At 38.7% G+C, this 27131-nt stretch overlaps 1 protein-coding gene across 7 annotated transcripts; it reads left to right on the top strand.

The window, feature by feature from the left end:
• The first annotated feature begins 4747 nt into the window (after positions 1 to 4747).
• LOC146563940 (uncharacterized) lies at positions 4748 to 13557 on the top strand. 7 transcript variants are annotated; one of them, XM_085291327.1, is made up of 6 exons: positions 4748 to 4766; positions 5548 to 5683; positions 7098 to 7253; positions 10600 to 10738; positions 11063 to 11170; positions 11770 to 13557. In XM_085291327.1, the coding sequence occupies exons 3-6, from the start codon at positions 7108 to 7110 to the stop codon at positions 12715 to 12717; spliced, it is 1341 nt and encodes a 446-aa protein (XP_085147453.1). In that variant the 5' UTR covers positions 4748 to 4766; positions 5548 to 5683; positions 7098 to 7107; the 3' UTR covers positions 12718 to 13557. The 7 variants fall into 7 exon arrangements, with proteins under 7 accessions (XP_085147453.1, XP_085147455.1, XP_085147454.1 ...); XM_085291329.1 differs by having other exon boundaries at positions 4751 to 4766; positions 7088 to 7253; XM_085291328.1 differs by lacking the exon at positions 4748 to 4766 and having other exon boundaries at positions 5531 to 5683.
• The last annotated feature ends 13574 nt before the right edge of the window (positions 13558 to 27131 follow it).

Below are 27131 nucleotides of genomic sequence, written 5' to 3'. Positions count from 1 at the left end.
CTGAGGCCTTTGGGTATGGTTTGCTGTGGCTCTCTCAGGGTACTGTAGCTTCCTCCTACAGTTCAAAGAAATTCATAACAGATTAGCTGGTAATGCTAAAATGCCAATTGTTGTGAGTGTGACTAGTTGCCTGTCTCTGTGTTAGCCCAATGATAGATTGAGGGTAATGCATATGGATCTGTCCTGGACGTGTGTCTCTTCTCTTCCAATTACCCTGAATTGGACAAGTGGTTAACCTGAGTAAGTTTCAAATTATATAACAATCTTTTATTCAGTTAATATTGTTTTTCTCATTCACAAAGGCAATGAATTAAAATCTGCTGGGGAAAGTCCAACTAGTTCTTACACATTTTTTGTTAGTCTGAAAACAATTAAGTATGAATCGACTGTAGTATAGAAATCGTGCTTTATAAACAACAAAGGGGTTTTCTTTTTAATCAAATTGTTTTGGGGGGTTTTGTGATACACCTTGCTAAAACCCAAAGTTTCAGCAACCCACCACATATTTATGATTTTTAGTAGTAGCAGCAAGGAAATCCTCAGTGCATTATATACAGTCATTCCAGTATAATCAGTGTGTTTTACTTTTATAATGACAGCACACACTACAGTAGAGAGCTTGTACATAATTTGCTTGTACACAATTTTGTATCGGTGTGATGTATGAATATATACTAGAGGGATTTCTGCTACCACATATTTATGATTTGACTCAATAGGAGTTGTATACCTGGTAGGTCACCACATTAGTTAGAAAACCACAACATTTTCATAGATTTACATTTGAAAGAAATAAGCTAAATAAGTCTCAAGTTGACTCCATGAATGTGAAATGAAGAAAAATAATAAATGAACTGCAACCATGTTTTGAATCTCCTACAACATTTTTACAAAACTCTCTAAGCTGCAACTTATTGAAATATGACATCAAGAGAACAGTAGGATGAAGTTTGAAGCCACAAACGTTGAAATCTTTACAATAGACTGCTTCTACATACAGTCATATATACAGTATATACATGTCCATATGTATACATGTATACATGCATATGGTAACCATAGCATTCAATTATAGAATCATTTTTACAAAGAAATGTTTCAAATGAATGAGAAATTGGTTGTAATAGAATTGAATATATGGAGAACAAATTAAATGGCTTTATTATTACTGTTACACAGGCCAACTAGATACAAGATCAAGAACAGAGCCTTTAAAATTCAGAGTAAGTGTGAACACAACACGAGTTTTCTTATGTTGTTGTGTTTTTTCTGGAATTTGTATTTAGAGCTTGTTTCTGTGCTGCCATGATTAGTGTCTCTGTGCTGTTTTTCAGTCCAGCTTTGTCCAGCCACTGGTAGGATTTCTGGATGTCAGCCATTTCCTCTATCCGCCAGTGGTACTTACCGTGCAGGGGCCTGTCCTTCCATGATGGCTCCTCCAGTTGCTACTCTACTTTACTGGGTTTCTGTTGCCTGAGGTATTCACTGAGTACGTGGATGAGAAAACTCTTCATTGTCTCATCCTGGACAGTGGTTCTGAAACTCACCAGTACCGGGCATCATTCCTTACACTTAGCGTACTCAGTCTCAGGGTGCTGGACTGGGGTGATACCTTCCGTGCTTAGTCAGGAGCGTCTTTGTCTTGATGTTACTGGCTTCCATCTCCTTCTTTAGGCAGCTTATTATCCCAGCAGGGTACCTGATCACTGGCAGGCCGTAGCTGTTGATAGCCCAGATCTTGTTCCTAATATTCAGCTGACTCCTTAGGACTTGCCTGACCCTCTGCAGGTACTTGGGGGTTGCAGCTTTCTTAGTGGCCTCTTCATGGTTCCTATTCACCTGGGTTCAGGCCTATGCAGAACAGCAGCGGGGAAAGCTCATCTCCTTGGTAGATCCCACACTTGATGGTGTCTTGTGCAATAGGCTTGAAGTTGGCCTCCAGTGTTGTTTGCCACATCCCCATCAAATTCTTGATGAAGGCTCTCAGGGTCCTGTTGATCTTGTATTGTTCTAGGCATTCCACGACTCAAATGTGGGTCGTTGAGTTATAGGCCTTCTCAATCTGGGCAGTGCACAGGTTGGTCAGTCTGGTCTTGCAGTCTTGGGTGACTGTTCTGTCTACCAGGAACTGGTGTTTTGCTCCTCTGGTATTCCTGCCAACTCCTTTCTGTGCCCCACTCGTGCATTGAGTCATGTGCCTATTCATCTTAGCGCTGTGATGCCTGATAGGGGCTTCCATGTGGTACTGGGGCAGGTTATAGGCCGGTAGTTGGATGGAACCAGTCCCTTCTGGGGGTTCTTGGGGATCAGGACTGAGCAGTTAGCCATTCTGGGTGTGTTTCATCCATTAGCAGCCTGCTCATTTGTGCTACCAGATGCTCATGGAGTGCAGTCAGTTTCCTCAGCCAGTAAACGTTAATTATGTTGAGGCTTGTGGTGTCCAACTTGTCCATAATGGAGAACCTTTTTTGCCACTGTGATGGTTGCTGGACCCTGTTTAGGGAGGTCTGTCTGATCTGCTCTTAGATTCACTAGCCACTGTTATGTGTTGCAGCCTTCTCCCATATGCTCTTCCAGTATTGCGCCATCTCCAGACACAAAAGTTTGGACACACCTTCTTATTTAATGTTTTTCTTAATTTTTACTACTTTCTACTAGAGATGGCATGATAACAATACCACTTTTTTATGTCCGATACCGATACCAATATCATACATTTGGATGTCTGCCAATACCGATATGAATCAGATATAGTGTATTTTATAATCAATAAAACTGTCTTTTTTAATATCTTGCTGCATTTTGTAAAAGTTCTGTCATGGCAAATGGGATGAGCCGTGAGGAGAAAATAAATGAGGCAGGCACTTGCTGAGATGTGAAGGTGGTTTATTGTAAAATAAAGCACAAGGTGAAAAATGGCAAAATGGAACTAAAGATAATCTAAGCTGGGAAAAACTAAACTACTAAACAGCAAATATGAACACGAACATGAAGGAGGGTGAGCAGAGGCATATCAAGGTGGATGGCAGGGAAAACACACGGAGAATACACAGTTAAATCACAGATAGACCAGCGACTAGTACACAAGTAGAAACAACTTAAATACACACAGGAGAACACAGGGAGATTACACACAGGTGGGGAACACAGAAGGAAGTAACTGACAAGACGAGACAGGAGAAGCAAAACTGAATACACTCACATGACACACAGAACTTCACTGTAAAACAGGAAACAAGAAACAGAAAAAAGGACGCTGACTTGACGCTGAACTAAACCGTTAAACAGAATAAACTGAAACATAGAAAATAATATTCAAAACAGGATAACAAAAGAATCAGAACATAAATCATAATACAGAAGAATACCAAAACATAAGAAACTGAAAATGCTGGGTCAAAATGAACCACAACCCTGACAAGTTCATACTCAAATTTTAAAAAACAAAACACTACTGCTATTCTGGTATACCTGTATGCTAAAAATACACTGCACACAAAATATTTCATAGTTCAGCAATACTGATCAATCTAATAAACCTTTTTCCCAAAGGAAAAAATAAGTTAAATACCAGCTTACCTCTGGCGTCCAGGGCATAATTGGCCGCTTTTGACGACTTTTGATTTTACCTCTATGTTTCACCTTCAAAAACTGTTTATGTTGCCTTATTTGGTATCATTATTTTCAGCACAACCTCTAAGATCTGAAATGTGAGTTATTTTTTCGTTTTGACATACTATATTTACACAATTAAAATGTAAATTTAGACAAAAAATTAAAATCCAAGTAGAAAACAAGTTATATTTTTTACAGTAAAAACCACAAACATGTTTAACGAAGCATTTTCATAACTTATAATGCAAATAGAAATTGTACATTTCTAAAAAGTTATGCACACGTTTTACAAACAACAAAGTTATATGGAACTATTTACCTAAAAATGCAGCCAAGGCCTCAGGCGTTTTTTATATAACCATTTAAATCTATTTACAGAACAATCAGGTGTTCTGCATCAAATAAGAAGGCACAAAAATTACTTGTGCCACTCCAAAAAAAATGTTTCTGTCCACTATAAGACAGAGGAGAACACCACTGGCCTAAACCCTGCAGGTCTGTCAACAGGAGCTGTATCAGTCCAGTTTTACATGTGGAGACAGCATTTACACTGGAATTTGCCTTTAGTGGCTTTTTTTGGAGCAAATGTGACATCCATCAGTGTAACTGACACACAAAACAAAACAATGACTACACCACACACTAACTATAGCCTCGCTAAATGTCACTAATGTCTCACAAAAACTCGCTTTCACTCTTTCTTTCTTTCTTTCTTTCTTTCTTTCGCTCGCCCGCTTTCTCTCGTGGCATCTGCTGCAGTCGTTTTGCTGCTTGTTTCCTCTTTGTGGTGCAAAGTGGGCGATAAACAAACAAGAGAGACGGACTTGTGACAGAAAAGCTGATCATTGATCATTTTCATGACTGAAGTAGCAGCAGGAGAGAGAGAGGCAGTCGCTCCATATATCGGTTGTTAAGCTTAACATGGAAATGCTTTACAAACATTCAGTGATGAACTTACACACTTGCTTTACTTCTCAGGGATAGCTATCTCGGAGATGAAATGCCGGTTTGGAAGCATGTAGCGAGGCTCCAAGTGCTCAACCAGACCGCTGACAGGCCTCGCACGCCACAGCCGCTCTATCACGTGACGCATACTGCTCCGACGTGCTACGGTTATGAGCTGAGTTACGCCATGTCACAAGTTTTGTGAGGTGCTTTCCTGATATTTAATTAATCGGATTACATGTTTTATTTCTCTCCAATATCCGATCCAGTAATTTAGGTCATTATCGGACCGATACCGATACGTAAAATCTGATCGGTCCATCCCTACTTTCTACATTGTAGATGCATACTAAAGATATCCATCCATCCACCCATGCATACATTTTCTTGTGCTTATCCTTGTTATGATTGGGGGGGGAGCAAAGGGTGGCTATTTTGAAGAATAGAACATGTTTTGAATAATTTCACACTTTTTTGTTTACTAGATAATTCCATATGTGTTCATTCATAGTTTTGTTAAAAACCTAATAATAGTTCAAAACCTGCTAACACTAGCAGCACGCTAGTGTTAGCAGGTTTTGAACTATTATTAGGTTTGTGCTCACATTGGCTCAGCTTGTATTCAGCAGTTTCAGTCTAAAGCACAAGACAGCTAAGGCTGATGGTAATTTAAGTATTTTGGTAGGTAATTGTACCAGTTAATAATTTGCATAAGGACATATCTGCATATTTCATCATCCCTTCTTTTTCATTTTAGCATTTTTAGATGTACACATGTATATGTATACATATAACCACTAGCACTGCTGTTATATTTATTATGGATGTTGCTGCTATTTTGTTTTCCACACGGTCATCCAAATGTTAAAACTCTGGTCTCTGGCTCTGTCTTCTCTCCCACTGTGACAGCACGTGTCCTGTTTATCAAACATTATCTCATACCTGCATTTGTATTTACGCTGTGCTTCTTTCTTCACTTGTAATTAGTGTGCTACAGGATAGGACTGGCTTTGCTTGGGGCCATGAATCAGATTCAGGAAGGTGTGGAACAGGTTTAAAGAGCGCTAACAATGTCAACTCGTGTTCAGACCTGACAGAGCTGCGTTCCCTCAACAGCATAAAGGTAGGAAGAGAATCTTTTGTGGTTTAGAGATTCAAGAACAAAAAGGATCAAAGATTATATATATTTTAGCTTTGAGTGGTTTTAAATTTAAGTACAATTAAGTAATTGAAAAGTGTGTTTACTGAGGAGCTTCTCATGTATGTTTGTAAAACCTTGAGTTTGTCTTAAGTGAAAATGATTTGCTATACTGTGATCAACTTTAGTCATTCAGATACTGTGACTGCAAATGTTCTTGATAATAAGGACTATTTTGAAAGTTAAAAACTGCCTTCTTCAATCTCTTCTCTTGTGAACTGACCAGTCTGTCAACATTTCCTTCCTGTTTTGACTACACAGCTCTCTGGCTCTTTGAAAACCTGTTGTATAATCCTGACATCAAGTCACTCTGCTGTCAGAATATTTGAAATGATAAGTGTGGTTGTAGATCAGGGTCCTGGTGTCTTTATTTATACAACAGCTTCAGTTACAGCTGAGTTACTGAGAACAGCCTGCCTGAACTTTACTATTCAGGTGCTCACTGCCCAAACTGTATTTCTAATTAAATAAATTAATTATAATTTGAGGGAAACAAAATGGTAGTTCAGTGAGATTATCAGTCTGTGGAACATTTTCATTCTTCTTAAGAATTTTCCGGTAAGGAATCTACGGTATTACTCAAGAGTGGTAACACCCTTCCAGGGAATATTTTTTTTAACTGAAGTTTATGTCTGACAGTCTGCTGACACCAATGAATGTTAGGTTGAAAGGTGAGTGAGAGCAGTTTTTCAGTCTCAGTTTGTTTGTGATTACGTTCGATATCTCAGTGAGATCTGAAAAAGGTAAACACATTTTATTTGCTGTAAGTTAAAATGGCAATACGCTAAACATAAATATAGTCAGTGCTGTTTAAATGACCTGAGTTTATTTGCTTTTTACTTTTACTTTTATTTATCAAGCAATATCTCTAGATAGTTACTGCTATGTTAGCTACTAATATTTTATATTTAATCTTGATCATTAAGGATACTCACAATGTGGTTTAAGAAGCATATTAATCATATTTAATAATAATAAGTCATATTTTATAGTCCGTAAAATAACCTTGCTGTCCTGAATTGCTTTACTGAATTGTTGTTTTATCAATGTCTAAAGTGGAAAGTACCAAAAGTCACAGCAGCTAGTACCAGAAACAGAACAGAGTGATTTCAAGATCATCAAAAGCACTGAAAGTACAGGGTATTACTCACAATCGTTCTCCACCAAACATAAATATTTACTGGCTTGTATTACAATTACTCACGCTTATATCATATAACTAAACATTGTAGTTGTCACCAAACCTGAATATACTACAGAATATACTCCTTGTTATCAATTCTATCATTCTTTGTTTTGTGAGTAAAATGACCCTCCCCTCACTCTAAGGCTCTCACAGCATCTCCTAGATGGCGTACTCCACCAGCACCCTTGCAGAGGGCTGTTTTGGGAAAGTGTACAAGGAGAAGTACAATGATACCTGGGCTGCTATTAAGAAAGTTCCTCAGCATCTCATCAGCTGGAAGGATTTGGAGAGAGAGAGTGAAGTGTACAAGTAAGCATATTAAGCATGGTTAATATTTTCAAAGACAAAAACAGCAATATGACATTATTACAAAACATAGTTGTATAAAATATATGGCAGACGGTGTAATTGCTGACAGACATTTAATACTTTTTTGCTTGCTTTTAACTAAATGTAACTGTTTATATGCTTTTTATTGCTAAACAGAGAAAACTATCATTCTGCATGTTTTTTATAGGCAAAAAGCATGTTCTTTATGCATTAACAGTCACATCACTGATAATTGATTTAAAGCTGGTTACATGGGTCCCCAGTAAGTATTTATTTCATACCTTCTATTTACTACATATTAGCATTGTCATTTCTGGGCTATAACCAAAGAGCATCATGGTGTAAACCATAATATTAAAAAATGTGAATTGCACAAACACCTACTGGCCAAGACTTGTCGGCCTTCTACACTCAGAACTGCCTTAAACTCTCTCCACAAAGTGCTTGAAACATTGCTCAGAGATTTTTGTTGATATTGGCATCATAGCTTCACACATGTGCTGCAGATCTGTACTTGTATGATCAAAATCTCCTTTTGCACCACAACCTTGAGGTGCTTTGAGAAAAAAACTGAGTTCTGGTCATTCTTTAGATCATTATAAAGGTATCTATCGATCTATCTATCTATCTATCTATCTATCTATTAGGGGTGCAACGATACACAAAATTCACGGTTCGGTTCGATACTTTGGTGTCACGGTTCGATATTTTTTCGATACAAAAAAAATGTTGATGCCTTTTTAATTTGTCATTTATTAAAATTATAAATATATATTTTAACTCAAAAGTACAGTTTTTAAATTTAACCCTAACCCTTGTGCGTGTTTTTTATTTTGACAGCGAATGCGCACCTGCGGACCACTTACCAGCCCTGGTTATTTAGCTCGTCATATTGCAGCCACAGAAATTCTTTTGTCCATGAAACCATAAAGCTGCACTTTCTTTTTGCCTTATAGTCTGATTTGTCATAACTTTTCCGTTTTGTGGTAAGCTTTTCTTTGGCTGTCACTTCTTCACCCTGACCTGTCTTATTTGGCTCAGCAGAACTAAAATATATATACTGCTGCTTTTACACACACACACACATAAGCTCAGCGATTCTCTGCGCGATCAACCTCTCACATGTTTAAGCTGCGGGAGATTTCACTTGTCATGTTTGCATAGTAAGCTAACAATTAATAAGATGATGTCAGAGGAATTGGTGCACAAATTATCATCACTCACAGATCAGTGCTGTCGCTCTCTATACACAGTTCGCGCGATTGCAAAGTGAAAGCAAAAAAACAAGCGCAAATTCAAACGCGATTTCAATATGTCACATATTGACAGTTTCTCACCGATGCCAATGACATAATTACCCAGCTACATTTCTGAAAGAATGCAAAAGCATTGACATATATTATTCCTTCCTACAATAGCCCGACGGGCAGGGCAGAGATAGATTTTGGTAGCCCGACTGAAAAAATCGCTAGCCCCGGGACGTCGGGCTAGCAATATTGCGAGCCCTGTATCTGATTGAGGAATCACTCATCTTTGGAAAAGAGAGTTTATTACAGAGAAATGTCTCTTTCCAAAATAAAAGCTATACTATCCGCTTCTTCTGGGCTATATTCTCAGCAGCATATTAAACATATAAGGAGAATCATGTGCTAACAGCTGTCTAAATGAGTCGGCTACAGTTAGTAGCATGGTTGCTTGTTTTTTTTCTGCTTCCACTTGTCTTTGCACTAGGATGATGTCGGCGTAAATGTGCAGTCATATTCGTTGTGTTCCCACTAGTGCTTTCAGGTTAATCTCGTTGAAATGACCTTAACGCCACAGCACGGCAAATCTCCGTTAACGAGCTACCGCCGATCGCCCCGTGCATGGGGCTAGACGGCCAACACGTTAACGAGCTAACTGCGCTAACACACTAGCTCCCACCCATGTAATTGAGCATTGCATGGCACATCCAACATACTGTTTTACTTTAGTCCATGACTCGCTTACCTTCAGGGTCATACGTCACATGAAAACCAAAATAATTCCAAACGCCAGATCTGAATGAGGGTGGGGGAGGTCCATGTTGCAAGGAGAGCTTAACTTCTGTCTCGCTAGCTTGCCCTGCGCTCTTCCTTCTGACGATGCTGTCTGTGTTGAGCGCTCAGTGAATCTGCGTTCGAACGCAGATTCACTGAGCGCTCAACACAGACAGCATCGTCAGAAGGAAAGTTGATAAAATAAATTACAAATTTTGTATTGTTCGATACATATGCGTACCGAACCGAAAGCACTGTATCGAACGGTTCAATATAAATATGAATATCGTTGCACCCCTACTATCTATCTATCTATCTATCTATCTATCTATCTATCTATCTATCTATCTATCTATCTATCTATCTATCTATCTACCTACCTACCTACCTACCTACCTACCTACCTACCTACCTAGGCAGTATTATGAGGTTTGTTCTTGTTACTGTAAAAGGGAGTTTTCCCTTCCCACTCTTGCCAGGTACTTATTCAAAGCAAGCTCATGGTTTGAATTTCTGTTGCCTACCTGCCAGCTTGAACCATTTTCCTTAGGCCTCTGATATCAACAAGGCATTTAAAGAAGGGGTAGATCAGCAGTTTCTGAAACACTGCCATCAACCAACCACCCCATTTTCAAATGTACTTTAATCAACTTTCTTCTCTATTCTGATGCTCTGTTTTATCTTCATCAGGTGGTCTTGACTATGTGTTAATTAACTGCTAAAAAATTAAAGTAATACTATTTAATAAGAGTACAGCATAAAGTCAATTAAACGTCTGGGGTATTGATATGGCCAGTTAAGTAGCAGAGGTTGTTGTTAATCAGTTTCAGCTGCTGTAGTATTAATGACATTAACAACAGCTTTACTAGAGGAGCAACAATGAGATAACACCCAAATCAGGAGTGGTTTTACAGGTGGAAGACACTGACATCTTTTTCCTCTTTAGCATTATTGACCAATTTTTCTTTCACAAGTTTTGCATTTAGCTAGGGTCAGTGTCACTACTGGTAGCATGAGCACTGCCAGAGTCCTACAAAATGATCTTCAGCAGGCCACTGATGTGAATGTCTCTGATTAATCAATCTGATCAATACAACTAGAAAAAGACTTCATGAGAGTGGCCTGAAGGCCTGACTCATCTAGTGGCCTCTGAATCAAAACCTGAATGTTTGCACATAATTCCCTCACCTGATGCTAGATGATCCAGGTGGTTTTGAATGTTTTAGAAAAAGAAAACGGCCAGTTTATTTTGTTTTGATTTTGTCAAAATCTTCTTTTCTCCATGACTTGTTACCACTGATCTGCAGCAAGTCAAAACATCCCAACATAGTGAGGCTTCTGGGCAAAATAATTCTTAAAGATGGAAAATGGATCATTCCACTAGAGTTTGTCTTCGGAGAGGACTTGGAGACCACCATCTTCAAGGCGTCAAAGTCTAAAATATCGGTGAGGTTACTAGAAAAAAGACAAAAGAAATGAAAGTTGAAATTAAGAAAAATTGTTTGCATGGTTTGCAGGTCACCACTGCCTTTTGACTCACTCCTTTGCTTTGCTGTGTGTTTTGTGTAGGGTATAAACCAAGAACAATTGCTGTTGTAATATTACCTATTATCTTCTGTTGTGTAACATTTTATGTATTTTAGCATGCAATTGCCTAATTTATTTCACACTTTAATAAGTAGTTTAAAGATTTCCAACTCAGGTAAGCATGAAAGTCAATGTGACCCTGGTCGTCCTAAAATTGGTCTCATATTTATTTTTACCACACAGATGACTCCAGCTAATAAAGGCACAATCATTGTCGGCATGTGTGAAGGGCTGCTTCATCTACACTCCAGAGACATTGTCCATCAAGATCTCAAGCCTGAAAACATTATGGTGAGTGGAAATTTAGATTTCTTTTATCACAATGTTTTTTTTTAACATGCAGATTTGAGCATATGTCGACTCTGAATAAGTCTTATCCCTCTGGTAGGTAAAGAAGTTTTTGTCATTTGTTTGTTTTTTTCTTTTTTATTTGCAATGTCAAAGTCAACTTACGCAAGCTTTGGTTGTCTCAGAGATTAAGTAATGTAGGGCAAAGCACATGCGTCTGTCACAGTGAAACTACGAATGGCTCGTTACGCATATACTTGTCTCAAAACTTTAAAGACATACGTGTGGCTGGTATCATAAAACTGATCATGGCAAAAAAACACCATCCCATATTCTTTGTCGCTTTTCAAAATCACAAGATTACAAAATGCTTTAACAACAAAACAAGAATCTGAAAAGACAGTCAGCTAAAGATCAACAGAACCAGATAAAAAAAAAAAAAAAAAATCAATAAATAGAAAAGCTGGTAATTCTGTGCAGACTCTTCAGAGAAACTATCTCTGAGCAGAAGCTGGTTGCACATTATCCACCGTATAAAGCTGTATGAGGTGTATTTTTTTTAGTCAATATTTAATGTTTGCTGAACAATGTTTGTTCTTTAGGTGGAGCATAACACGAACAGAGCAGTAATTATTGATCTGGGACTGGCCAAGTTCTTCAGACGTGGTCTAAACTCTGCAGTGGACATGGGGAACGAGGCTTACTCGGCTCCTGAGGTGCTGCAGAGGGGTAGCCAGAGAGATCAGCGTTCAGACGTCTGGGCCATGGGAAAAATCATAGCTGAGCTCTGTGCCCGGATTCGTCTGTACACACCCAGTGTCTGTCCTGACAAAATCAAGGATGTTTTAAAGGACCAACCATACTGCCCTGCTGTGTGTAGGATGGTGGACCAGAATCCATCTCTGAGGGCCTCTATGGGCGGGGTCATTAGTGATATTCGAAGAGCTGCAGGAATGGGCATTGTCACCAACACACCCATTCAAAAAGATCATCTTAAACCACCTACACCTCACTTTAATGCCAGAAACCAGTCCCCATCACCTCCGAACAGAGATGCACATCTGCCAATCAGGGACCCATCACCAATCAATCAAGCTGCATCTCCGCTAATCAGGGACTTATCGCCGATAAACCGAGGTGTTTCTCCACTTAACAGGGATCCATCACCGTTAAACAAGTTTGACATACATCAGTCACCTATGAATAAGCCTACAGGGCGGATATTTGAACGTTCTCCTAGACCAGAGATAAAACCTTTGCCTCGGACTGGAGTGCACCTTCCTCCTTCCCCACAGAGGCAAGAGGACAAGAACAAAAATCACGATCTGGTGCCGAAAGGTGGATCAGAACTTGCACAGGACCTCAGGAAAATGAAGTTGTTACACGAAGCTGCCAAGGATCTTCCCTGCAACCTGCCAACGACAGGGAGGGTGGTGGTGCGGCGTTTTGAGGAGAAAAACGGGGAAATGGGTTCATGGGAGCAGACCGAGGTGGTGACTCGTGATGGAAAGATAGTCAAGTTTGATGATGTCAAGTTTAACAGCAAATGAGAGTATCTGGGAGAGTTACAAAATAGTTGTATGTTCACTCAGCTTAAAGAGTAGACTGAGTTTAGGTACAGTAGACATTGCATGGAATGTAACAGGATATAAATTTTTTTTAAGGAATTGATTACTTTTGAGTTATTTCCAAATTAAAACTTTCCATTAGCGTATGCTTAGTTCCAAATTTATTTTTAAAAATATCAATTTCAAGTGCAAACCTAGATGTTGTGGATTTTGGTATGCATTATGCTCACTGTAAGCTCTGTGAGTGGGACTTGTAATGAGATTATCTCCAGTTGAAAAACTGATAGTTATATATATTTTCTGTTGGCTAAAATGTGCAATGGTGATTACATATGAAATGTGTTTTGATAGTTTTGGTTAAATAAATGACTGTGAGAAATTAAGGGCAGGGAATGTGGGTGTGGTATACAGAATGGGTCTGTGGTGTATTGTCTGCTTAATATGTCTGCTGTTTTTTTAACTAGTGATCTAATCTTTAAGCTGTACTGTGCATCAGAGTCTCCTGTGTCTGATAGTCGTTTTTTTTAATGACTGTAAAGTAAGACAAATAAATCCAGCAATCTTTATCTTTGAGTTGCTGGAACCAACAAGTGATTTGTTGCTGGGTTGATTTGATGCTATTGTGTGGCAGAAGTTCTTGCTACACTGCTCTTTACACTTCAAAGTGAACAAAGGTGATGTGTTAGTCCACACCCCATTTACAAGAACAAGAAGAACCTGTTTTATTTTTTTTGTAATTACTCTTGCAGTAATAAAGTACATCTTCCAATCTCATGTAGTTGTACACATCAGCATTAAAGTTGCTTTTATGGTTTATATGTGCTCTTAGCAGTCTGTGTGGATTTTTTTTCACGGCCTGAAGGGGAAAGCTCTGAGTTGAGACTGATTTACTGTCACTGGTGGGACCATTTCACATTTGGCTTCCTCCTTGAAACCGTGGCACTGTTTAGATGACCACCTGTAAAGGATCAGTGATTTGAGGTTTCTACATGAATATAAACTTAGGTCAACAACTGCCATTTGGTTTCAGTTGTTTCTACATCTGTTAACACTGCAGTCCATCTTAGCCACATGGATCAAGGAAGTGGGTTGTGTGGTTTCCTTGTAAAGCTGAGCAACTGACAACTTTTATTTATGTAGAATGTCATGTGAATTAGCAATGCTTCGTGAAGAATTACACAAGTGGTATTAAGTCCTGGTTCTGTAAGTCGTGTGTTTTTAAATATGGCATTAAATGCATATTTGTATTGTTGCCTCTTAGCTCCATTTGAGATAATGATGTGGTGCAAGATGTGGGTGAGTTAAACAAAGTTAGGTTTGGTATTATTATCACATTTATTATAATTTTAAGATTTTCTGTTATCTCACTTCAAATGTAATTTTTTTCACAAGCACACCACAGACTGGATTAGTATGGACATGCACTCTGTATCGGTGACTGCTTTTGGCAGCCACATGAGGTTATAGTATGCCCTCTTTTGGATATTTGGATAAGTGCATTTGTCTGTTTTAGTAGTAACCGATGACAGTGAGAGACAGTTTATGATTTTTGACTATAAGGTGATTGTGTCTTACTATTTTCAATTAAAATAATCATTGCATGTCTTAAAGTACATAATACTGCCTATAAAATATTTTCAGATAGAAATGTGATGCAAATACAATCCACTCTAGAGACACGATGTTCGCCTTGTAATCGGAAGGTTGACGGTTCGAGCCCCGGCTTGGACAGTCTCGGTCGTTGTGTCCTTGGGCAAGACTCTTCACCTGCTGGTGGTGGTCAGAGGGCCCGGTGGCGCCAGTGTCCGGCAGCCTCGCCTCTTCAGAATATTCTTCTAAAATTATTTTGGGTTACCAGAAACAGGCTTTTGGTAGTTTATGGCACTTTGTATTTAAATTTGACCATTTACATTACGCACTGTCAACACAATATTGTCTGTATTTTGTCCATGAGGATAGATCACAAATCCCCTCACAGTGCTTTTCTTTTAACACAACAGTGAGTCTAATGGCCTCTGCAGAAACCAGATCTCAATCAAATAGAGCATCTTTGAGATGTGATAGAATGGGACACGCAACAAATTTCCACTGTTATATGCTATCATGTCAATATAGATCAAAATCTCTACAAAAGGTTTCCAGCACATTGTTGAATCTATGGCATGAAAAATTAAGGCGGTTCTGAAGGTAAAAGGGGATCCAATACAGGTACTAGCAAGGTGTACCTAATAAAGTGGCCCATTCAATTTAGTTCAGTTTTATTTATTTAATGCCAAATCACAACAATAGTCAACTTAAAGCCCCAACAATCCCTCTATGAGCACGCAGTTGGATACAGCGGGAAAGAAAAACTCTTTGTTTTGTTATGTTTTGTGTCTTTTCAGCCAAGAGAGCTGAAGTAAAACAGCAGCAACAGCTAAACTAGGTGTAGCTAAGAAAGCTAATCATTCTTGTCTGCTTCTTGTCTGAAGCTCTTTCAAGCTAGGACACTTTCCCCACAAAGAATAAAATGGTGCAATGCTAGAAATGGTTTAGAAATACAGGAGAAACTTGTTAGTGGTAAATTAAGCCATAATAGAATAGAATAGAATAGAATAGAATAGAATAGAATAGAATAGAATAACCTTTTAAGGTAGCTGGACTGAGGTGAAATTTTAGCCTCTGCCTATTATCACATGGTTATTTCAATTATGTCACGCCTTTAGATGCTTGAGTTATACAAGTTTCATAAATGTGATGTTGCAATTTAAAATAATTGATACATTTACATTGATTTGATTCATTCGTCAGCCTGAAGTTGTTTACATGTTTAAATGTCTACAGTACTAAACATCAGCATTCAGGAAAGGTGTGATGCGTGCTTATTTACACTTCACAGTCTCTTTCCTTTGTAAAACCCCAGGATCAACTGTACCGCCACTATATTGAAGTCGTGTTCAGGTGATTTTATCCCGTCTTTTATCGTGTTTCTCAAGACTTCCATCCCCCGGCTGGATTTTTTCACGCTGCATGACAAGCAGTGAGCTCTTTAATAAAACAGCAGATTCATTTCTTTTAAAGCAAAAGCTTGCTTGTCCATCGTGTTGCATCATCTTCAAAAGCAGCGTTCAACAAGGCCGCTCCACTCACTCAGTCAGCTGTGTAACCATTGCCGGGTCGGCTGTGTGATAGGGCTGATGGGTAACGATGGGGAGAATCATAGGTCTTGGTGTGACAGATAAATACCTTTATGCTTGGGTTCATGCATTTTGAAAATTTTCCCCTGGGTAATTCGCACACACATCCACATCCAAACTTCCCACATGGACATAGTAACAAAGCCAATTACCTAACTTCACATGCACACATTGTTAAAAATAGCCTTTAGCACGCAGACACACATATATACAAATCCAGTACCCAAGACAGAGTTTCCTTGTTTTCAGGTTTTAATAGTTCTTACAAAGAAAGAAGCATAAAAAATTTATTACAATTTTTCATTTGGATGGCATGGTAGCAAGTTCCCATTCTTCCACAGCTCAACACAGTTCACAGTGAACACACTCCTCTGGTGCCACTGACATCAGATAACAAGAAAGTGCAGAGAAAATGGAGAGAAAAGATGGTTTATCAGCTGAAGTTGCTCCAAGTTGCTAAATTCATCAAAAAAATAACATATAACCACACTTGCTTGCAAGTATATCAAGAACTGGATTTGGATGCTGAATTATATTTCATCTGAAGAAAGTTTTGGTCAATATTATCATTTGACATTAAGAAGCATTATTTAAATGAGTACAACATAGAAAGTACTCATTGATACACTGAACATATGCATCCAGTTTGTTGTGTTATACAACACCTGAAAAAGAGCTGTTTCAGATGACACTGGACAAGCAAACGTCATGTAGCTAGCATACAAAATATATTATTACATCATTTTGATTGGGGCGACCGTGGCTCAGGGGGTTGGGAAGCGCATCTGTAACCGGAAGGTCGGCGGTCGATCCCCGGGCTCTCTGTCCTGGTCGTTGTGTCCTTGGGCAAGACACTTTACCCTACCGCCTACTGGTGTTGGCCAGAGGGGCCGATGGCGCGATATGGCAGCCTCGCTTCTGTCAGTCTGCCCCAGGGCAGCTGTGGCTACAACCGTAGCTTGCCTCCACCAGTGTGTGAATGAATAGTGGCATTGTAAAGCGCTTTGGGTGCCTTGAAAAGCGCTATATAAATCCAATCCATTATTATTCAGCAGTTTTACATCATTTGAAATTATTATTATTCTTTTTTTTCTTTGTAACTTTGACCTTTGCTTCTATAGAGACAAAATCTACATAAATCTTGCCCCTAGAGGGAAACAATCAAATGCTCTACACTGACTTTGTGCTGTTAATGCCTTTTTGTTATCTCTCAGTGCTAGCTAAACGCTGCAGTGTGGTGAAATGCAAAATTATTATAGCTTACTAAGCTGAACTACAAAATAAACTAGATCTTTAGTTTAGTGTCAGTAAACCATAATTACTTTAATTTACTAAAATAAAAATAAAAACTAGAGTCTTGGAATAATATAATTAACTTATAATGATGCCTGCCTGTCTCCAGTAGTACTGTGTGAAGTGCCTCAGGTAGAGGATGTGAAGACATGCACTGTTGGTATTGATACTGTTACAAATGAGTATCTAAATTGCTGCATAAATTAGCATCTGAGTATCAATCTTTTTATTTCTTTTTTGTTTTGGGTTCTTTTTTGTACAACCCTACTCCAATCTGCACCCACACATTATCTACGTGAACATGATGTTGCTCTGTTTCATAGCTCTTTAAGACCTACACAGTTGCTCTAAATGCAAAACTAGATGGGAGCTGTGGAATACAGAAAATACTGAGAAGGAGCAAGACCCAGTACCATCTTCATTTAACCAACAGAAGACAACAGCAACAACAGATTTTTTTAAGCAAGCAAAAAGAAACACAAGAGTCAATTCGCAGGGTTGCATGAGCCATCAGCTGATAACATGGGTCATGGTGTGAGTAGATGTTGAATCGCCTTGGAAGGAATTTCAAAACTGCCCACGTACAGTATAGTCCCGAATTTGCCATTTTAAGATCTGTTCCAAAGCAATTCACTCATACTTGACCTATGTGACCTTAATGATTCACATGATGACAGGCTGGATCAGTGACTCTCTGCACTACCTCCAAGGTGACAGTCCCAAAAGGCATTAAATAGCTGTGATTTCCCACCAGTAGTCTTTCAGATGATAGGTGAAACTGTCATTAAAGACCCTAAAGAAAAAAAAAGAAGGCCAGCAGCGTTTAACATAAACACTGAAGAATGCTCAGTTACAACTAACCACAAGCTAACATTCAATTGAACCTTTTATGATGAATGTATCAAGCATTCTGCAGTGTGTGGCCAAATCTCAGCTAAGATTTGGTACCTCAAAGGCAAACCAGCTTCAGCAGTACAGCTGGCATACGAGGTGACTAAGGTTTGGGTCAGTCAGTTGTGTGTCAGCCTGTAATATCAAGTCTCACAGAGTGGTGATGGATCAAGGAGTGTGATTGGTGCAAAACCAAGCTTTCATCTACTGCAGAGAGCTATAAGCAGCTGATGAAGACCATCTGTCCATCCACCCATCCATCTTCTGCCTATCCCACTTATGTGAATGGTGGGCTACACCTTGGACAGGCTGCCAATCTATCATAGGGCCATCACAGAGAGAGACTACAAAGAGACAGACCTACAACTAAATTAATATTTAATATCATTTTAATTATTTTTTGTAAGGAAGAGAACTTGGAGAGAACCCACGGAGACACAAGGAGATCATGCAAACTCCAGACAGAAATGCTCGGTTGATGAAATGTGGATGGGCTTACCTGCACATGACTGTGCAGCTGCAATGCCCAGGGCTATTTTAAGAAATGACCATATTGTATAACTCAACCAGGCTCATGTTTGCCTTTAAACTTATGAGAGAGTCAAATAAAATAATTGAAAGAATAGGTAAAAAATACAAGCTATGCACAGCTTGCACACACACACACACACACACACGCACACACACACACACACACACACACACACACACACACACACACACACACACACACACACACACACAAACAGATATATGCATACACGCAGGATGAGGTTCACAGCTGATTTGACATGTTTGTTTGATTTGGCTGCGTCTGCTTGAAAGTGTCACATCGGCGTCCATCTAACATGCACTCGCATCCACGCACAGTTAAGCGATCATGTGTGTAGTTCACTTACCTGATGTGACAAACATGTGTAAGTTAGGGATGCATGAGTCGTGTGTGTGTGTGTGTGTGTGTGTGTCACTGTGAGCCGCTCGCCAGCCGTCTGTCTCTTCTCATCGCACAGATACGGCGTTTCTGCTCATAGATTCTTTTCTGTCTGTTTCTAACATCTGACTTAAGGTGACACTTGTGTGGATGAGCTGAGTGGGTGTGCTTGTGTGTAACTACTCTTCATGTTTTGTGTGGAAGTGTGTCTATGTAGGTTTTTTCATAACTGAATGTTTGTAAGGGTGCACTGTTAGTCAGCAGTGTTGGTCAAGTTACTTGAAAAAGTAATCAGTAACTAATTACTGATTACTTCGCCCAAAAAGTAATCCCGTTACTTTACTGATTACTTATTTTCAAAAGTAATTAGTTACTTAGTTACTTTTTAAAAACACATTTACAACCTGAATAGGTAATAAAGCAATAAATCTTTCAGCCCAATTCTACTTTTCTACATAATCCATCATACAAAATGTAATCAAATGGAAAAGTCTCTTTTTAAAACTTGTTTTATTAGTTTTAATCTTTTAACTTTATGCATCAAGCAAAAATTAAATTATATGCAACATTCTCTGACTGGAAGAAATTTGTTTAACATTTCAACCTATTTTCTGCACATTCCAGCACATAAAATAAAACAAGTTTTTGTGTTTACACTCAGTCTTTCAAATAAATGCAAGTGAAACACAGCAGAAAATAAATAAAATCAAAGATTCAGCGGTCCTGTTGCTCTATTTTCACCTGTATAGCAGGAGTGGGGTAGGCGGAGGTTTACCCTGGTGCAGGTGTGTCGCAGCGGTCAGTGGAAGAATCCGCGAGTTTGTCTGTGAATTTCCCTTTCCCTGGCAGCGCACTCTGTGCTTGCTCAGAAGTTTAGTTTTTTTTTTCGCTGTATAGAGAAGTTTTCTTCCCACGCAGTGAGCAGCGGACGCTAATGTTTTTGTCACTTTTTACAGAATCAAACTCAAAATAAGGTCAGTACTTCCACGCGTACTTAAACGCTGCACGCTCATACTCTCTCCTGCACTCGATATATTATCCATTGTTGATCTGCACACAGCTGTTGCCACGAACGTTGCACTCGCTTACGTCATTGTCATGAGACACTCGCAAAAAAATCACGGCTTTAGTAACGCAGTAACGCAGCGTGCTTACGGGAAAGTAACAGTAATCTAATGACTTTTTTTGCAATAGTAAGCCCTTACTTTACTCTTTCCTTGAAAAACGTAATTGGATTACAGTAACGCGTTACTGCCCATCTCTGTTAGTCAGCCCATGTTTTAACTAGAATTGACTTGTGATTTTAACACTAACCAGGTCATAGGGAATCCTAATTTTTCAGTTGCTTTTTGGATACAACTTAAATAGCATTATATGATAGTAAAATATCACATTTAGATTCGTTCTACTGGATTATCTGTCAGATATAACAAGTTCAATCGGTATGAGTCTAATGGCATCATGAGACATATTCATTACCATAGACTCATCATAACAACCTCTGCTATCAGATAAAAGAGAATGGCATGAAAGTCTTCACTCAGAAACAGCATAAACAAGATTTAATATTCATGTAAACAAATAAAATGACAGCCTTCCTTAATCACTTTTGCATATTTCTGGAAACATTTCTGAAGTTCTCACCACTGTCGATGCGCTTCTCAAAACAGCTTATGCGTCGAAAAAGACTAAAGTTAATCTGCAAAGGCGTGCAATATTTCCCAACACATCAAATTTCTGTGTCAAAATTAAGTTTTAGTGTAAATGAGCAGTAATTGCTATCCAAATCAGATGTTCTTTGACATGGTGTAACACTAAGGTGGTCAAAATGTTTAGATATTCTAAATGACTAAATGAAAATGGACAGTGAATACTATTAGAGTACTTTTGGGCCTAAAACCGAATAGCCTTCAGATGGTGATTTTAAAAGCACCAGTTTTTATATTTTTCTGTGTAAAACAAAAAGAGGAACATGTATGAGAAAAAAAAATCTGCGATGCTCAGACACAAAGGAAAGAACATATTTTGAAAATTCAGATGACTGTTTTGCATGGAGTAGCTTACCTAATCACATAATTACAATATGTTCTGGTTAGTAGAACTATCAAACTCAAAATACACCATATGTTTGGATTGCAAAGACATTAACAAATAATAATTACATTCAGTGTTAAAGCATCTTGTCTTCATGAAAAAAGAGATGTTATATACCAAGAACATATCTTTCTCTCATGGTGAAAGCAATTCACTGGAGACTGACTAAAATAAAATAAAATATAAAATAAAACAACGTTTTTTTTGTTATATATCAGTTTATTCCCATATTCCCGCTTTTACTGCGCAACATGTCCCCTTTTTCTAGTACAAGTCGAGCCATCTATCGCCACTTCTCACTTTTTGTCTCTAGGGGGAGCTGTAGTACCTACTGTCAGTCTGCATCCTCCTATGGTTCCTCCTTCTGCATCCTAGGATAACAATAAAACTAAATCCCGGTGAAACAAAAGCAGTACACAGACCCACACACACATTATCACTGAAGCTGATGTCAACACACTGCGTAAAAATCCAACTGTTTGTAACCTGAATGAAGCCATAAGTTGCTAAAAAAAATCCTAACACAAACATTTGCACACTAATCTTTGTGAGGACTCTCACTGGGGTAATGCATTATCTAAATTAAACAAAATATTGTTATATTTTAACCCCCAACTCTAACCCAAAACCTGCTTTTAAGCTGAGCACTAAAACTAAGTATCAACCTTCAAACGGCCCTTTGAAGGAGTGAAAACTTGCCAAATGTCGAAATGTCTTCACTCCCAAGGTCTAAACTCGGATTGGTACACACACACACACACACACGATTGACACCAGCAGCCTGTTTGTGATTATAGCAGCTGAAGGTCAGTATGGCTCCTGTTACCAAGGTGACAGGAGATGACTGACGGGTGTGAGCTCAGACTGATCAGAGGTCAGTTGTGTGATTGATTCTCCTGGTCACATTTGGCACACACACACTCCTACTGACTTAAATTTGTGTTATCTGCATATGACATTGAAAATAATGTTAAGAAAGAGCTGGTCAAGGATCAGATCATGTGGTCTGTTTCGTGTCAGCTTCAGACATTCAAACAGTTAATGACGATCGAAAAAATCACATAAGCAAAACCCAATTACACAACATTGAACTGCTGCAGTTAGCAATCGGCCAGACGAGCTGAGAACTCCTGGGCAGGAGGTTTAACACTTCACTAGCTTAAATTTAAAACACCTGGATGATTTTTTTTTAAAAATGCCGATAAAGACTGCACATCTGTTTAGAGGGAGCGCTGAGGCTTTGAATCTTTAAGGCAACAAACTGGAGCTTTAAATCATAGACAGAAGAGAGAGAGAAGAGAGTAGAAGGAAGGAGAGGAAGCTCATCTCTCTGACTTAGGTATTTTTCTAAAAGAGTCTCTGTGGTGTGTCCAGCCATGCATATCAGAGTGTGTGTGTTTGGTCTTTCTGGTTCTCAGTCGACAGCTCCTGTGATCATTAAATTCAGTTCACTTCACTTCACTTCGTTCAGACATGAATTCTCTTTACCCATTTATTCTGTTCAGGGTCACAGGAAGTGGAAGCCTATCCTACAATGGGTGGTATTCCAGGTTTCCAGCTTATCAAAAGGCTACATTCACATCTCTCCTGCAGGCTCTTAAAGATGTCCTTTCATTGAGGAGACTGGGAGTCGAGTGCTGATATTTACTTCTGTGCAACTTAACCAGCTGCACCTGAATTTATTTATTTATTTTGGTTATGTCTAGCTGGTGGAGATTTATTAGTGTCATTTTTTGTTTGTTTGTTGCAAAGTGTTGCTAAGAAATTATAATTTTTTCTTCTTTTTTTCTACCAAAGAGTCTGTTGGGTAAACTATAAGAGTAATCTGCTTCAGTACTTCACACTGTCTTTGCTTTGGCCAAAAATGCCTTGTTTATACCAAAGGTCAAGGAAGCCAACAGTACCTCAAATAAGTTCTTGCTACAATCACTATAATTGGAAAATCATCTCTGAATGCAGAATACATGAAACCTTGATGTAGATCAGCTACAATGGCTACAGTTCACAGGGGCTCACCATAATCAGAAAATAGATGTTTGGAAAAATGTCTCCTGGTCTGATGAGTTTCGTAGGGTCAGGTATTTGGAATAACCTACATGAAAGCTTGAATTCATGCTGCCTTGTATCAACAGTTCTGGATGCCTCTGATTGGGTGTGGGGGATATTTTCTTGGGATACTTTGTCTCCTTTATTATCCTCTGAGCATTGTTAACATGCCACAGTCTCTCTTCACTCTTCATGATGACAGTGTACCATATTCTGATGACTGCTTCCTGCATAAAGCTCAGATAATCTCAAACTTGTTTCTTGAACATAAAAATGAGTTCACTGTACTCAAATGGTCTCCACAGTCACCAGATCTCAATTCATTAGAGAACCTCTGAGAAACACAAGATTTGTATCATAGATGTTCAGCTGACAAATCTGCAGCAACTATGCAATACTATCATGTCAGCATGGATCTCAGAGGAATGTTTCCAGCACCTTGTTAAGTTTATGACACAAAGACAGTTCTGAAGGTCCAGCTCAGTTCTAGCAATGTACATCTCACTGGTGATGGCAATTCTATATATGTTACCATAATTTAACATAATTTTCAATATAAATAAAGGCCAGTCATGAAAGTGTCCCTTGGGGAAATTTGCATACAGCATCTGCATTTCATAAGGATTAAGCACATGTAGGACAGGGCCCAAATATTTGCTGTACTGCTGCCATTGGCTGACCTTTAATAAGACAAGGTTCAGGAACACAGAAAATGGCCTCCTCTGGTCCTTCTCTGCTCTCAGTCACATTTAGGTGGAAGAAAAATGAACAAATTTGACCTTGTTCCGTGGCTTGCAGAAGATCTCACAATTATAGAGCCACTGGCATACTGAAGAACAGACTTGATACATGATTACTATAACACCGGTTGGCATGCAAACGAATTATAGTGGTAAAAGCACGCAGCCCTGAGGGAATCGTGTGGAAGATGAGAGCTTAGTGGACACGGTTATATTAACCTAGACCCTCTGGGATCTGTTGGTTAAGAAGTCATTGAAACCAACAGACTGTGCTAAAATCCATATTAAAATGAGATAAGAGCCTGTGTGCTGGGACACGTGGCTGAATACAATTAAAATATGAAGAAAAGTGGATTAAAACTGACACTATGGTACTATGAAACAGAAATTAGTTTGTCAGTTAAATCTGAGAGCTTACCGAAGATTTCAGAGAAACGAGGTTTGTTATTTAAGTTAAATCAAGTAAAGTAAGATTAAATAACTGAAACTTTCTATTTCTTTTCTTTTCACTGGCAGCAAGTATGAAGTGGGTCCTTGTTATTTTCGTAAAAGCTCTTTGTATTATATAACTTCAGAAAAGACACGGGGACCCAATTTCCCCATAGGGATCATTAAAGTTTTATCAAATCCTGAGTCATTGTAGAAGCAGTAAAGGAGAGGATAGAGATAAAAATACAATAAATGGAAAACAATTAAGATTTTAGCAGCATGCAATGCCATTTTTACTCAGAAGTTGAAGTTTCAAAATTTTAATGGAAAAAACTATTTTAAGCACCTCTTGATCCAGAAACAAAAGTTTGTTTCTTGGACAACGTTGCAGATAAGTGACAGTTGGAGCTCCTTGGGTATTCGGATGATTGAGATGATACTTTTTGGATTTCCTTTATCATTCCCAGAGGGGACAGTAATTATTAAGCAAAGGAGACCAAACTGTGAGTGGTTTTGACCTGAGATATTACAAAGTAAGTGAAGATCATCCTCGGTGGACTTGCAGATATCTAAACAAAATTCATAATAAATTTTTAGTCTTACAGATAAGGGCAGTACGGTTGCCTCACAGCACGAAGGTCCTGGGTTTAAATCCACCATCAACTGTTTTAGCCTGCATCGGGCCTTTCTGTGTGGGGTTTGCATGTTCTCCCCTTGTCTGCATTGGTTCTTTCCAGGTACTCCTCTGGGTACTCTGGCCTTCTCCCACCATCCAAAGACATGCATGGGGTTGGGTTAATTGGAGATTCTAAATTAGCTGTAGGTGTGAAAGAGAGTGTGAATGTCTCTGTGTTGGAGTAACAACCTGTCCACGGTGTTCCCTGCCTTTCACCCTCTGCAAGCTGGAACAGCCCCCACTGTCCCACCAACCCTGATTTGGATAATCGGAAGAAAAATTGAAAATGGATTCATGGATAGTTTTACAGATATTTGAGTCTGTACACATTAAGTGGCAAAATGCCATTGGTATAATAGAATAGTAAAAGGTATAAGCCAGTATAGATTCAAAAGAATTGTAACCAAAGCTGTTTCCTTTTGGAGCATTTTCTTTGGCTGGGGGCGACATCATTAAACCCTTAAAACAAATGCAGAGTTGTCCCAAGGAGGTTGTATGTTTTTGAAAATTAGATCAAATACTGTTTTTGATTAGCAAGAACATCACCACACAAAGGTTATCCACAGAGTGTGCAGCATTAGAAGCAATTTTTCGTCTTGTTTTTTCCAAAAATGTGTTTATTGATTTTTCAGATGTTTTAAAGAGAAGTACACAAAATAATAACACGTATAATAGGCATGCATACACACACACACACACACATTCGCGTATGGCTATGCTGTATTTTGCTTGTCCGTTTTTGGTGAACTTTGCTCAATTATCTTCAGTGGGGAAAATCCCTAATATACATAGTTTGGGATATCGATTCAACTTAACACTTGTAATATGTGAAAATACAAAGAAAATTATTTCCAAAAACTTTGAATTTCTGAACATTCCCGTAAGCAATCCATCAGTGTGCCTTTGGCCTTACATTTAACACATATGTCTGGGATATTAAAATCAAATTTGCTTAGCAATGTTTGAGTGACATATGTTCTCATTAGCCATTTATAGTTGGGCATTGGGCAGATTGTGTTTGGACTTTCAATCAGGCTCGCTGTCATTCCTCTACGGATATTCTACATTTTAAATCTTGACACCATGCAAGTCTTTTGTTTTCTGAGGATGTTTGAGAGCCATCTCTGACGTTAATATAAAAGCGGGATATTAAGCCCTTCTTCAAGTAGTGGTTTATTAGTTTACTGAGTAATTCATAAATTGGGATCCCAATATTGGGATAACAAAAATTGGAAGTTGCTGTGTCATGTCATGTGTCATGGCATGATTAATGTTGCTAGATTTTTCAATGATTTAAAAAATAAGGAGTATGTTTAATTACATAAATGGTCACTGTTAAAATTTTAAATCAGCTAAAATGCTAAATAAATAACACATTTGTACCACATCTGCGGTAACTGCTACAGCTTTTGGTTACCGCTGGGTGTAATGGTCGCGCTGCATCTCAAAAGTCCTGAATTCGCAGTCGCTTCATCAGTTTTAAGGTCTATTCTGTCCTCACTGTACTGCCAAGTGCTGTTAAACCACACAAGCATCAGCCTTGAAGGTTATAAGCAATATCTTGTCTGATTCTGGGCGCACCAATATTTGTTTTGAGGAGAAATCTAAGAGTTTAAGGCAGTTCTCATACCTACAGTTCATTTGCCCTGGTCTGAATCAGTAGATGTGCTGTAGCTTTTTCCTATGGTTTCACAAGACCACGTCCTCCAAAGAGTCTCAGAGGAGTTATTTTGGTCCACACCTGAGTACGATTATCATGTTCACATCTGCACAAACGAACTGCACCAAGGGGGCAAATGAACCAGTGTTCATTTTGAATGGACTAAATAGCAAAGGTGTAAAAACACCTTTAAATTGATTCACTCCAGAATGCCTGACATTTTCTAGCGCAGAAGGACCATAATTCAGACGTACATGGAAGCCAGATTTATTTCACTGCTGAATAAACCCAGTCTGCTGACACGTGTGTAAGTATGTGAGTGTACGTATGTGTGTGTGTGTGCGTATGCTGTGAGGAAGGTGGTTGAGAACGAAGATGCTGTAAATCCACATTAGCTGCTGCTGCTTTAGCTTCACAGCCTGTTTCCCTTTTCCTGAGATTAGACAATGCAGGAGATGTG

This window comes from Mchenga conophoros, linkage group LG11 (assembly GCF_057382185.1).
Source record: "Mchenga conophoros isolate Kocher_MC1m ecotype Shallow Benthic linkage group LG11, M_conophoros_male_GT1.1, whole genome shotgun sequence".
NCBI classification, from domain to species: Eukaryota; Metazoa; Chordata; class Actinopteri; order Cichliformes; family Cichlidae; genus Mchenga; species Mchenga conophoros.
Note: the sequence above shows the minus strand (reverse complement) of the source record. Positions and strands in the feature narration are given on the sequence as shown.

Excerpts from the sequence above, each read along its gene's own strand:
- LOC146563940 (XM_085291327.1), top strand. The coding sequence starts at position 7,108 with ATGGCGTACTCCACCAGCACCCTTGCAGAGGGCTGTTTTGGGAAAGTG. Across the intron at positions 7,254-10,599 it reads AGAGAGAGTGAAGTGTACAA|CAAGTCAAAACATCCCAACA; the intron begins GTAAGCATATTA and ends ACTGATCTGCAG. Across the intron at positions 10,739-11,062 it reads CGTCAAAGTCTAAAATATCG|ATGACTCCAGCTAATAAAGG; the intron begins GTGAGGTTACTA and ends TTTACCACACAG.